This window comes from Natator depressus, chromosome 6 (genome assembly GCF_965152275.1).
Source record: "Natator depressus isolate rNatDep1 chromosome 6, rNatDep2.hap1, whole genome shotgun sequence".
NCBI lineage: Eukaryota > Metazoa > Chordata > Testudines > Cheloniidae > Natator > Natator depressus.
In genome coordinates this window covers 31,879,613-31,893,497 of record NC_134239.1, presented here as the reverse complement: position 1 = coordinate 31,893,497, position 13,885 = coordinate 31,879,613, and the positions used below count along the sequence as shown (strand labels likewise).

Here is a 13,885-nt window from a genome sequence, read left to right as displayed (position 1 = left end):
GGCTCAGGGACTCCTTTCATTCTGTACCTGGGGAGAAAAATAAAAAAGAAATCTGTTCCTTCTGAATTCCCACTTGTCTTGTCTCCTCAGTGATGCTAGCATTCTCACCTTACCTGTGAAGTTGTGGAAATGCAGTCTAACAGCTTTTGGTCTTTCGTTATCCAGGGGTACAAAGACTTAATGTGCAGTGAACCTCTCAATTTTAAAGCAGTTATGTTTGCATTCCAAGTTTAATACCTCAGTAAGCCATGTTCCCCAAATGTATATGGGATGGGGGAGGGCCTTTGACTCAGTCCTGGAGACCCACAGTTAGCTAGCTGTTCCTCCTGTTTTCCACATAATCCTGATGTTTTCCCATTTTTGCAGCTTCTTGGAGATGTTACAGGCTTTGAGTAAATCATAGCCTCTCTTCCTCTAGTTTCTAGATTTTTTTTTCCTGCCTCCTCTACTCACTCAGGCCATTTATTAAGCTTTCCTGTTGTGTTGCCCTTAGGGGAAAAACCCCCTCCCGAGTAATTTTAGGGTCAAAAGTAGAGGAGAGGCAGATGTTACATTATGACCCAGGCCTTTAGGATGAGGTTTTTCAAAGGGGTCTAAAAGTTAAGTGCCTAGCTCCCAATAAAAGCCAGTAGGAGTTGAGTGCCTAACTCCATTAGGCTCCCTTGAAAATCCCACCCTTTATTACTGCATCAGAAATTCTTTTTTATAATCAGAGCTTCTTGAATATCAGCTGGTTCATTCTTTCCTGTGAACTCCTCATCTAGGTTCTGCTCAGTATCATCAGATTGGTGGCTTTACCAGCTTTTTTTCTCAAGCTGCTGATCAGATGGCCTTGTACTTGGAAGCCAGCTTGGGTCCCCGGATATGTTTGCCTGAGAATTATTAAGAACAGGGGACTTGAGATGGAGGAATTTGGGCAGTGAAGCACTGTACTCTGTACCGGGTTCCCTTCCACCTTAGTTTGACAGGACTGCGTTAAAAATCGTGGAGAGAGAGAACAAGATAAAATGGTGTAGGGGGGAAGGGAGGCTGCGAAGACTTGATCTCCACCCTGAAGCTTTGGTGATGTTGTCAGAGAAAAGGTGGGGGCAAGAAACATAGGTCTCCCCCTGCCATTGCTGCCTCTGATGGTGTGGTATCTTATTGGGGTCCTGGCTGAGACAGGACAAAAGATCCGATGCCCTGCTGCATCACAACCGCTAGTACAGTGTCTCTGCTAGAGAAGGACCGGGGTAGGAGGGAAAAGCTCCTCCTGCCCTACTTGAGACACCCATGTTTTAACATTTTGGGCTAAGTCACTTGCTCAGTGTCACACAGCCAGATAGTAGCATAGTAAGGAATAGAAATCAGGTCTCCCAACTCTCCCAGGCTGTATTCAGTCCAGCGGACCATAGCTTCCTCCTGTTCCTTTTATGATCAAAAGCAGCGGACCATCGCTTCCTCCTGTTCCTTTTATGATCAATCCTTCTGACAATATGAAAGTCTATGTTTAAGCATATGATCAGCCACATTCTCTCTGGATGCCAATATCCTGTCATACACTGTGCATAAGTACTGGGTAGTATGCCCCTACCCTTCTACACTGGGGTGGTAAAAGTTATGTACCGAAGATCTTTTAAACTCTCTGTTAATATGAGAGTCTACATAAAAATTACAGATAGATCTGAACTTTCTTGCTTTTATGACTTTTGGTTTTTGATGTCCCATTTTCTACTACTACTTAGTACTTCGCACAGCCTATCTGGGGTGGAAAGTTCCTTTACCCAGAGTAGTCCAAATATGCTCTGTGACTGGATAATATAATACACTAAATGTTCTGGCATGACACTGTCGCTTATAGTAGTGACAGGACTCACATTAAGAAAACGAATTCATATGCCTTGCTGCATAGTGAGTGGTGAGGTAATCTCTGGTGTCTATTAACAAAGAAAAAGATGATAAGTTATGGTAATTAAATTCCACAAAATACTTAGGAAATTAAACAAGAGGCAATGGGTGCCAATAATAGATATAAAAATAAGAGCAAGGCCACAAGTCAGGGGAACTCTAGCAATGCATTATATTACTGGTGTCCTAATTAGTTTTCTATAAGAGACCATAATTTCCCTGCAGGAGCCACCCTCCCCCCCCCCCTTTTTTTTTAATACACCTGCACATCTCTGCACTTCCATGCCAAATTAGGTTGTTTGAACGTTGGAAAAAGAGGTGGATAAGTTTTTCATGGAGTGTCAAAATATAGTTATGTAAGAATATAATTGTGTGTGAAAATCAGCTTTGGCAAGCACAGTGGAGTCAAAACAATGGAGACTTAAACTTCAGGGGTCCTTTCTCAGCCAAAATGGTCATTATCCAGTACTTGGAAGTTAGAAGTATGCAAGACAGGCAGCATGTTCCAGTGTATAAGGCACTAGACAGAGTCAGAGGACCTGGGGCAAAATCCTGGCCCTGTTGAAATCAATCGTAAAACTTCCATTGACTTCACTGGGGCCATAATTTCAGCCCTGGGATCTATTCCTGACTCTGCTATCTATTTGATGTCACCTTGGGCAAATAATTTAACTTCTCTGTACTTCTCTTTCACCATCTGTAAAGTGGGGCAAACAGTATTTACTCATTGGTGTATAGCATCTATGGATGGAAAATACTATATTTTTTATATTTATATCTATACTATATTTATATATATATATATATCTATACTATATTTATATATATATATATATATATATTTATATCCAGTTTTTATTTATTATTACTCCATGCTGACTCTGCCCTTGCCTGCCACGTTGCCAACTGATGCAGAAAGTGCAGCTAATTGTCTACTGTAGAAACTGGAAATGATAAAGATATGCTATGGGTTTTAGAGTAGTTATAAATTTGTAAGACCTAAAATGATGCAGTCACAAATACATAAGAGTGCTTCTTCCTTCTGGTTCTCTCCAGTCTGGCAGGAAACAATAAAAATAGATTTCAAACAATATAATAGATCTCAAACTGCTGCAGAGTTTTGATATTTCACGGCACCTTTTCCCTGTAAATAAATATCACAACATATGGCTAGCTGGTGACCTCAGGGACTCCTGTGGGCAATGGGTGCTGTATAAACTCTGAAAATTCCCTAGTCCCTCTCTGAGTCACAATTCCACTCCTGTGACTTTCTTGCTCCCAGCAGAGTAGTAATTTACTGCTGGTATAGACACCAATAAATTACTACTCCCACTCACTCAGCTACTCTGGCCAGCAATTGAGAGGCTTGGCACTGCCTGCACTCCATTCCCCTGCCCACCTTCTCCAGGGAGGAAGTAAGCATGCATGCATCATGCTTACTTCTAGTCAGTCAGACGAAAAGTCCAGGTTGCCTAGGTAGGCAAGTAAGGGGGATTTCTACACCTGTACACTGTCTTCCAGTCCTAGTTATAGGCTAGTCCTGTGTCATTTATTTCTTTAAAATATTAATATGGATTGTGGAAAACTATAAGTAAATAGAAGTATTCAGTGTCTCCTTTACTCCAGAGGTCAGGTGTTTATTTTGTCTTATTCCCTCATGCTGAATCTTATGGTTCCCAGAAGAATTCCTCTCGCATCTCCCTGAGACCATCTGCTACAACATCTCCTGTCTCCACCTGCTGCTGTGACACTGCCCTTTACTAACCAGTAAGATGATAAAAAGCAAATGACTGTCATACACACAGCTGTGTGCTGCTTCTTCTCTGTTCTTTTAGGTCTGGAAGGGAAAGGGATCCCCATCCTATGTTTAAAAGAAAAGGAGTACTTGTGGCACGTTAGAGACTAACACGGCTGCTACTCTGAAACCCATCCTATGTTGTGTCCTGAATACCAAACATTCTGTGCTGGCTCATATACTATTGAATCTTCTTCCTTCATATAGTACCAGGCACCAGAGGAAATTCACTCCTATTTTTTTAGAGGTTTCTTAGGACCTCTTGATGCACCTCTTAATTGTCTAAAAGGTCTTGCTCCATAAGTTTGATACCTCAAAAGCAATACCTGCTGTCAGCCTTTGACAGGGCGGGGGAGGGGGGAAGCTCTCCATTTGCTGCCTCCAGGTAGGTTGATTTTGCTTTGATGTTTATTAGATTTCTTTATTTCCGTACATAAATTAAAAACTCCATATTGCTTCTTGCAAGTGGCCAGACATGCCTTTATCCCTGGAGACGGGTGTCTGGAACTTTGCAAACTCTCTCTGGCTTATCTTTATTTGATTCATTTAAGTGATACAATATTCACACTCATAATGTATAGCAGAAATTAATTTTACTTAGCGATGAATCAGCCTTAAAGGAGTAATTAACTAAGAAGATTAGCAGTTCCATATTGATCTTCTTTGCCACTCAGTTTAATGATTTGGTCATTTTCATTTTGAGTTTGAATTTTTCTCCATATATCAGCAGTATCAGTAAAAGTTTATGAAACACAGTGACCTTAGTAACAACAAAGATCATGACTTTCACCTCTACAGGGCAGGACTCATAAAACTAGGATACTGATCATTGAAGAGCAGGGCACAACTGGGAGGATATCCTTTATTCCACTGGGTCCCAAAATGTACCTCTATTGCCCTCTAATGCCTGTTCACTCTCCCTCTATTTCTTCATCTTTCCCTTGCTAGCATCTTCACTGTTTCTGATAATTTCTAGGCAGCAGAACTGACCAGTAACTGCCAATAGTGGGGGGACAGAGAGAGGGCAGCGGCTTCAGCAGATGTTACTGAGCATGCTCAGTCTGTATGAGCATGCTTAGTACAAGCCAAGCAGGCACCTGACCCCGCCTGTCCCACACATCATCTCCGCTAGGTAGCCTTTAGTCTCCATTCGGGACTGAGTTTTCCCAAACAGTGAATAAACCTTCTGGCCATTTAGTCCTTTTGACACACTTTGGGTTTACAATGAGGACATTCACTTTGCATTACCTTTTTAGCCTGTAAATGAATTTTTCATCTAGTCCTAGCTATAACGCAAATACAGTTTGATACCTTTGTTCACTATTGGTTAAACATGCTCATAAATCAACATTTGTTATTTAAAACAAGACACATTATCATAGTCCATTGTGGCTATATGTCTCCTTGCAATATAATTTCTTCAAGATGATGCTTCTCCATTCAACATATCTGATGAAAATTTATTTAAAGACCCTTAATTAACTTAATAGTTTCCTCAAATTTCAATCAATTTTTTCTTTACGGAAGATTGATTTCCCAGAAGTGTTTTATTTCTGTAATGGACCACTGACACTAAGAAAACATGATTTAACATCATTCCATATTTCAGTGTCAACCAGACCAAAAAAAGACAAAAGGGGGAGTTAATCTTTTACAAATTCAGTAGAAGTTGAGGTTGGTTAGACTATTCTTTTGGGAGGGGGGGCTAAAAACTCTTTTTTGCAGTACAGAAAGCAGTTTTTGTTTACTGTAAGATGTAATGATACAAATGCTGCCAATTAATATTAAAACTAAAAAACGTAGGTGACATAGCTGTCTAGCTGGTTCTTATATCTGTGAGGTCCTTGTCAATTTAGATGGCTTTTATTAGATTTTGTATATGTGCTGTGAGATGTTGAGAGGTTAATTTTATAAATCATAAGACTAACGTGATGTGGCAACACTTGTAAAGATATGAAACATATATTTATTATTATTAAGCTATATAAGATTTAAAGAGAAGAGACTTCCTATAGAGTTTTTAAAATACACTGAAGACCTCCTAAGTCACTAATACATTTGTTTAGAGCCTGTTTTTTTTCAGTGGTGCTAAGCACCCAGAGTTCTGAGTGCTCAGCATCACTGAAAATTAGCTTTTAGGCCTCAGTCTGGCAAAGCATTAACTCACATAACTTTTAAGCATGTGAGGAATTCCATTGGAGTCAATGGGACTATTCATGTACTTAGGTGCTTTGGATCAGGACTTTTAAGGGAAGTGCTTAAAGTTCTGTTCAAGAAAAGTGTCTTTGTAAAAGCGTCATGGTGGGGCTCTGTGTTCATTATATCTCACCGATTCTATGATTATCGTGCTATAGACTACACCATTATAATTTCACAATAACAAGTAAAATTTTGATCCCCCTGCATCAAGGCATAGCCCCATAGTATTAAAACTAAATGAGAATCTTATTCAGTAGTTGACAGCCTGTGACACAACTCAGATTTCATGTAGTGGTACAAATACTTGCTGATCAGTTTATCTGTCAGTCTGATCTGTATTTCTAGGGTGCTCATCACCATTATGTCTGAGTGAAGTACTTGTTAAGTGATCCCTAAAATTAATGACTGTATCAGTATTTTGAGACAATGTCTCAGGGTGGAGGCTCACATAGCTTCCTGTTGCCTGCCACTGTGATTTTGAGCTAAAATAAACTGTTGAAGCGGAGGTATACATAGCAAATGCAAAAGGGGGAAATACATCAGAAGAGACAGTGTAAAGACTGAATTTTTGACCAAAGAGAGACTGTTAATAAATGCAAAGAACAATACAATATGAAAAGTAGTTAACAGCACATGTGGATTACTTGCTGTTCTTACCTCAAGATTTTAACTGTTTAAATTGGTTTTAAGGGAAAAAAGCACGCAAAAGTCTTTATTCAATTTGTAGACTAATTGCTTCCGAATTTCATTTTGAAACATGAAGCTGTTTTTGATTTATAGGAGCATCTAAAAGAATCTTAAACCACAAAACCTCTTTCTCTTACTTTTTTTTCTTTCCTTTTCTTTCTACTTCTAGAACTTAAAAATTGTGCAACTGATTTAAATCAAATTTGGCCTGAAATACTAAGTTGCCACGTAAAGTCAATTTTCTTTCTGAACTATGAGCCCTTCAGAAATAGTTTCCAATCAAAATTAGTGATAGACAGATGTAAAAAGCTTCAGAGGTTTGGATAATCTTTCAGAAGCTGGGATGCTTATTCAGATTCTTCTTGTGCTTATCCCAGTCTGTTCCATTTGAAAAGCTGGAAATCACCTGAGAAGAGGGTCTCTAGGAATTTTCAGAAATTCCTAGTGTAGGTAGAGTTGCTACAGTATGAAAATATCCTTTCTCAGGGTATTTTAGTGCTTCTGCTTCCAGCCCAAACCAGGCAATTCAGAGATGTGTTTGAAAATCCCAAAGCAGGATAACCCATTGGCTTCAAACCTCCAGACATTTTTTTGTTGTTGGTTCAGTTCTAGTTTGGCTTGATTCTTATCTTATCCAAGCTACTTTGCCCATCCCTAAATCTGAGCATGTACTGTAACTGCTGCTACTCATTAAAATACCAACTACTGATAAGAAAGAAACAAATATGATTTGCATCATGTGTAAGTACAATGGTAATGAGAACCCTAGCGTTTGGATACTCGAATACGTCTAAGGAATTGATGAAGTGTGAAGCTGGCTGAAGTTTAGGAACTGAGGAGCAGGTCTTGGGCCCAGTGGAGATGTGGCTGTAAACCATCTTTCCCTTTACCTGATTTTGCTGTCTGGGTGCCACTTCCCACTCCCCAGCTTAATTTAGAGCGCATAGGGAATAGGAATTATCATTGTAAAAGACCTGTCTTAAATTCCTTCCCCATTCTATGATTTATTGTTGTGGCTAGTACTTTGTGGGCAATGTAGTGCAATTGTAAAGGCTTAGAGAAGAATGTCAGATACCTGTTTATACTGGGTAGAGCTTCACTGGGAGCTAGATGGTTGTTCTTGGTAGCAGCCCTCCACTGCTCTAATGGTGATATGCTAAAAAAACACAAAAATTCTGAGCAAAGATAAATTCCATTTGAAATCCTTGAGATACTTTTCAGATATCCAAACACTGCTGCTGATCCAGGAAGTATATAAATAATTCATCCCCCCCGCTACTCTATGGAAGATGAGTTAGTGTTCCCAATGGTGAGAGAATTTGATACAGAATAATGGTTCCTCAGTCAATGAGAGAGAGTATTGGTCTTTTTTTTCCTGTTCTTTTTAGTTTTGCTCTAAAATCCATACTATGCCAAGTGTACGCTTGGTGATCTATTAAAAATTCAGATAACATTTCAGCTGCTGCAGCAATAACTGTGAATATGTTTTTGCATGTATGTGTTGCGCCCATCACTAAAAATTTAACTTGTATCTATAGTAAGGGGTGGGGAAGACAAGAGTCGTGGGTGCTATTACCTGAAGTTTATGCAAAACACAACCCAGTTACTTTGGTCTGGAAATGAGTGTAGATTTGTCTGAGGACTTGAGTGTACATCTTTAGTCACCAAAGAACGACTTAATGGGGAGTGATAATGCAAGCTCTTGCACTCTGCTCCACCAGTATGCCCCAGCCTTAATCTGGAAGGCCCACAACTAGGAGTTGACGTGGTTTTCTTTCCTGAACATTCATGGCCGCTTTGCAGAGAATGCTAATAAGGGTGTCATTGCTATCAATTGTGGTAGAGGTTTTGTTGATGCAGCTGCCTTTTCATGAACTCAACATAGATATCACTGGATAGCCATTGGGTAGTAACAATTTCCAGTCACAACAGCACTGCACTGGATTTTAACTGGTGACTCTGAGGTGAAATGGTATAGCTATTCCATTATCAATTCTTTGATTCTCTGAGTGACTCAGTCCTTCCTATCAAGAGAATCCAAAAAAGGTTCAGAGAAATGTGACTTCCTCTAGACATGGGAGTATTCTAAGGCCAATGAACAAAGACTGTATTTTGTGGCCAGTACCCTTCCCCCACACCTTATGGTTGAGGTTGCTATGTTTATTGACAGCTTTCCTAGAGATATTATGTCTAGGAATTACACTGCAGTACTGGCAATCCTGATTGGCTTGAGCTGTGACTTTCCCAATGGTCCTATAGATCTCGAGCATTGGCAGATAGTGAGAATGTGGTCTGTGTTCCATTTTCATAGATATCCTAATCTTGTACTGTCCTATGACACAGAATTCATTGGTTGCTAAAGGATCCAGACAAATTTCAAATTTGCAGCAAAGGAGATTTAGGTTTGATATTAGGAAAAACTTTCTAACTATAAGAGTAGCTAAACTCTGCAGTATGCTTCCCAGGGAGACTGTGGAATCCCAATCATTGGAGGCTTTTAAGAAAAGGTTGGATTTGTCAGGGTTGACTTGGTCCCATCTCAGTGCAGGGGTCTGGACTGGATGACTACTTGAGGTCCCTTCCAGCCTACATTTCTATGAGTCTATGAAAAAGAGGAGCATTTTCCTCAAAATGATAATTAGGCTGCATCTACAGATAGAATTTTGTTTTCACCTGGAGAGTCCATTTTTAGTGTTTACATTGTCCTTGGACTTTGGCCTGCATTACAGCGTGTCTCCATTGTATGAATCTTGATATGAGAGAGAGGAGTTTTACTTGTACTAAACTGGTCATCCCAATAAGTGTATGATTTTTAAGAATAAGTACAAACACTTAGAGTAGTATCTTCTCCCAGTTAACCTGTATTCTGTGTTGCTTGTGTATGTAGTTTACATTACAAAAAGGTATGACTCATTTTTCCACTGAAAAATTCTGCTCACTTCGAGTGAAATAATCTGAATTCTTCTCATGCTGTCAGATGGTGCTTAGAGCATAAACAAAGCACCACCATCCATCTATCCTGCACCATGTCCTCTATGATAAGTCCTGTAAGTTTTCTCTCTCTGGCTAGCGTTTAATGAAGAGATTTTTTTCAGCTGGTCTCTTTGTCATGTTCACAAAGCCTTGGCTGGGATGATTTGATTGGGGATTGGTCCTGCTTTGAGCAGGGGTTGGACTAGATGACCTCCTGAGGTCCCTTCCAACCCTGATATTCTATGATTCTATGATTCTTACAGCTGCCCAGTGGCATGCCTGCCATGCTAGGTGCTCTGGCTTCATGCTTAACGCATGTCCCAGATAGTTCCAGCTTTTCTTTTTCTGGAAAACTTTCATGATAAAGGGTTGGGGCATTCTTTTTATTGGTTATAAATTAATTTAGTATAATACCTAGTATTTTTCAAAGGCCTTTCCTTTCAAAGGCGGTCAGACATCTGTCTGGACCTTTGGTGGGCTTCTGGATTCATGTCTGTATGTTAAGATGGAAATAACAGTTGAGTTGAAGATTCATAGTTTGGTCTTTACTCTAAAGCTTAAGTGCCTTTAACACCGACTTAAGGTCTTCAAATAAGGCTTTAGTTGGGCCTGAGTGATGCATAAGCCTCTGCATAACCCTCTGCACAGGGGTAATTTAACCCTTTTTGTCCAGTGCACAAATATCTCTCAAAAATATGCAGTCCTGTATAATCAAGTAAAGCAGAGCTGTCTTGATCGAGCCCAAATACACCCCTCACTCAAATAATTTCTTGTATAGAAAGATACACAACACATTTTTATATATAAAAATACTTATTAGATAAAATAACTTGAAGCCGTGAAATAATTGGCATGTATTCAAATTGTGGTTAATTGACTTCATCTATCACTTAGAGAGCCACATGGGGTACTGACTCTGCATAGAGGAAGTAATTTTCATTAACAGGATATAATTTAGAATGAAAAAATATATACACGCTGCTTGAAACTCTGTTAATAATTAACATGGAATAAATACCTAGACATATATTGAGTTTCCATTTTTCTACCTGTCACTCTTTAGAGATTCATCAGCTCATTTGCATCCTAAGTAAGTGAATTTATTCAGAGAGATAACACTGTAACACTGCCTTGGAAAGTGGAAGACCTTTATGTCAGAGCACCAAAAATTAGTCACCTTTGTTACTATAATGGCAGAGTGAGATCAACATTAATGGTAATTTGTTCGCATGCTTGCTTACATCTGTCAAGGAAGTTTGTTTGTTTGCGAACACAAATCCTACAACTAAAAGCTGTTAGCCAAATCTGTCCTCCTTCAGTCCATTATTCCTCAAGCAGATCAACAGCATCAAGTTAGAATAAGGAAAAAAGACAACAAAAAATCCTTTTAGTACAATTATTTATTTGTTTTGTTTTGGAATTTACATATAATAATGGTTATTCACAATCCCTTTACACAGTAATGTCAACAACATGTGTGATTCTTTGCATGCAGCAAGCTATGCAGGGAGTTATGTGAATGTTAAATAACAATATCTTTGCATGTGACCCTGAAACGCTGCATCATCAAAACCAGTATAGAATAGTTGATTGAGTATGGGATTAGGAGTTAGCTGTTTCTGAGTTCTAATCCAATTTCTATCGATAAGTCATTGTATGGCCAAAGAGAAGTTGCTTTGGACCTGATTTTGAGAAGCACTGAAGACCCACAACTCCTATTGTGATTGCTTAGCAGCTCTGCCAGTCAGGTCCCTAATTTCTGTCACATTTCAGGGTGCAATCCATACCAGTGAGGGTTGTCAGCACCTGCCCTGAAACCATGGCTGCTTCACAATGCTTTGCTGTTGTAGCTCCCAACCTGGGCCTCTCACAAACAGGATGCAGGTCACACATGAGTGTGTGTGTGTGTGTATGGCCAAAGCCCTGGTCCAGTAGTTCTGACCCCAGCAGTCTGTCAGCAACACTCCAGTCACACTCTGGCTTCCACCAGCCTTGGTTGCTACTTGCAGGGTGACCCAATGCACTCCCTGTTCTCTAATTTCCCCCAAACATGTATTCTGCACTGTAAATCCTCTCCAGGGTAGTTCAGATATTAGAGGTCTGTTGTCCCTGTAAACAGTCAACATTCAACAGTTTGCTACTTTAACTGGAGTTACCGTAACAGTTCAGTTTAACTACAACATGAGATTAGTTTTGATTAAAAAAATGTATTTAACTACAAAGAGATTTTAAGGATGTGCAAGTCTAAGGCATTAAAGTCAGAAGTGATTACAAGAGAAATAAGGATAAAACGCTTTCTAGTAGCTAAAACTTAAAAAAGTTAGATTTGGCTCAAGGTAAAAAATCCTTACCACATGTTCCCACCAACATTGACCCCAAACTCTCAGATCAGAATCCCCATGCAAAGTCAAAGGGCTGCTTCCTTTGTGTTCTTAGGTGAAAGAGAGGGAGTGATAGCTTGGGGTGTTTTTGCCCCTCAGTTTTATAGTCTAGTCACCCTTTGAAAGGCATTTTCTGAGGGTTACCCTAGATAAAGTTCATTCCAGCTGTGAGGATGGAGACATGGAGTCTTGTGGCAAAACAGGTTCCATGTTGTTGATTGCTAAAATGCAGATCTCTCTGTTCCTGCCCCTCTTCCTTGCCAAAGAATGGCCACTTGACAGGTGAAGCTAATCAACGTTGACACCTGGAAAGAGGCGTAAGCTTTTCCTTTGTCTTTGAGAAACTGGTTTACTCAGTCCCCAGACTTGTCTGGTAAACGCATTGTAGTCATAATTTCAGTTTATGTTCAGAACTCTTAATATACATTTTGTACATACTTTACAGAAGAATATTAATCAGTGTTACCAGTTTTTAAATGATGCTTCCCGAGGCATATTTTGCATAAAGATTATAGTAATAATGTGTAGGGTGTGAATACTTGATTAAGAAGCGCTGAAGACCCACAACTCTTATTGTAGTTGCTCAGCAGCTCTGCCAATCAGATCCTTCATTTGTTTCCTCAGCTGCAAAATGCGACTATGGCACCAATTCAGGAAAACATTTAAGCAGGTGTTTAAGTCCATCTCTGTTCAGGACAACACTTGAGCATGTGCAAAATTCCATTGACTTAAATACATGCTTAAATCCTACTTATGTGTTGTCCTTGAATAGGTATGCTTTCCAGAATCAGGGCCCAAAATACCAACCTCCCAAGGGGGTTCAGAGGATTAATCAGTGTTTCTATCATGCTTTGAAGATTAAAACTGACTTCTAAGTAGTAGTATTGCTTGGATATACACTGAAGTTCTCAGTAGTTACTCAATGGGAGTTTTGTCTGAATTTGAGTATGGAATTCAGGATTTGTACCCAAATGAACACTGCTAGAGGCCCAATTGTTTGTAGCCCTTCAGCCTCTTTATGATGATTTAGCAGCATAAAGGGGCTTCCATAAAGCATGCAAATCTTACCACCAACGATCCACAACTTCCATCTGGCAACCCCCAGTACATGTTGGCGGCATGGCTGGGGGAAAGGAGACATAATTGGAGTGCCACTACACTCCAGCTACTCTTGAATGTTATTAACAGCTGAGTGTAAGTTGAAGCAACCTCAGAGTATGGAGAAGTGATAATAAAATGTCAGCCCACAAGGATAGTTTTTTATTCTACTCTATTCTGGTTGTTATACTATCTTATTGAGTATATTTATCATTTCTGAATTGTAACATTATATTTTATGTTCTCCTCTCTCATTAATGCAGGTTGTGACAATATTAGCAAACATGTCTGTGCTGGACCAGTGTGCTTCAGAAATAATTCAAGGAAATGGTATGTATTTAAGCTGAGTTAATGCTGTATTTGTATGTATAGAATGTACATGAGAAAAGGAGAGAGCTTGAGAGGTGACCTGTGTTAATCACAGGGCAACATGATCTACGGCTGCGATCCAATGCAAATGAAGCCTGTTGTTTGCTATAATTCTTAGTGGAATCTGCATCTGCTGGCCAATACAGGTTGATGAGGGATACAAAGTGAGGTCTCGGAATGGCCGTGTAATTGAAATATGCTGCCATTCTACAACATGATTTAGAAGACTTCAAATATATAGCCATCCTGCTGATTTAATATTTATAGTTCACGTCATTACCCACAGCTGTATGTTGAGGCAATCTGAAGCATTTTGATAGTAACATTTGTTTCTGTAAATTAAGACTTAAGATGTTTGAGAAGATCTGTGATTCTCATACATCAGATTACATCATCTATGTATTAAACTTTGCACATTAGCATCCTGCATTTTGCATCATTTCATTCAAACTGTACAATGCCATAACAAGACATTACTGCTCCAAAATGTACAAGC

At 39.4% G+C, this 13,885-nt stretch overlaps 1 protein-coding gene across 2 annotated transcripts in view; it reads left to right on the top strand.

The window, feature by feature from the left end:
* Window positions 1-13,885, top strand: part of INSC (INSC spindle orientation adaptor protein) — a 201,199-nt gene that overhangs the window by 178,131 nt on the left and 9,183 nt on the right. For both annotated transcript variants that reach the window (XM_074956925.1, XM_074956926.1), the window contains one exon: window positions 13,284-13,350. In XM_074956925.1, coding sequence (XP_074813026.1) covers window positions 13,284-13,350 — 67 coding nt within the window. The remainder of the gene's footprint in view (window positions 1-13,283; window positions 13,351-13,885) is intronic.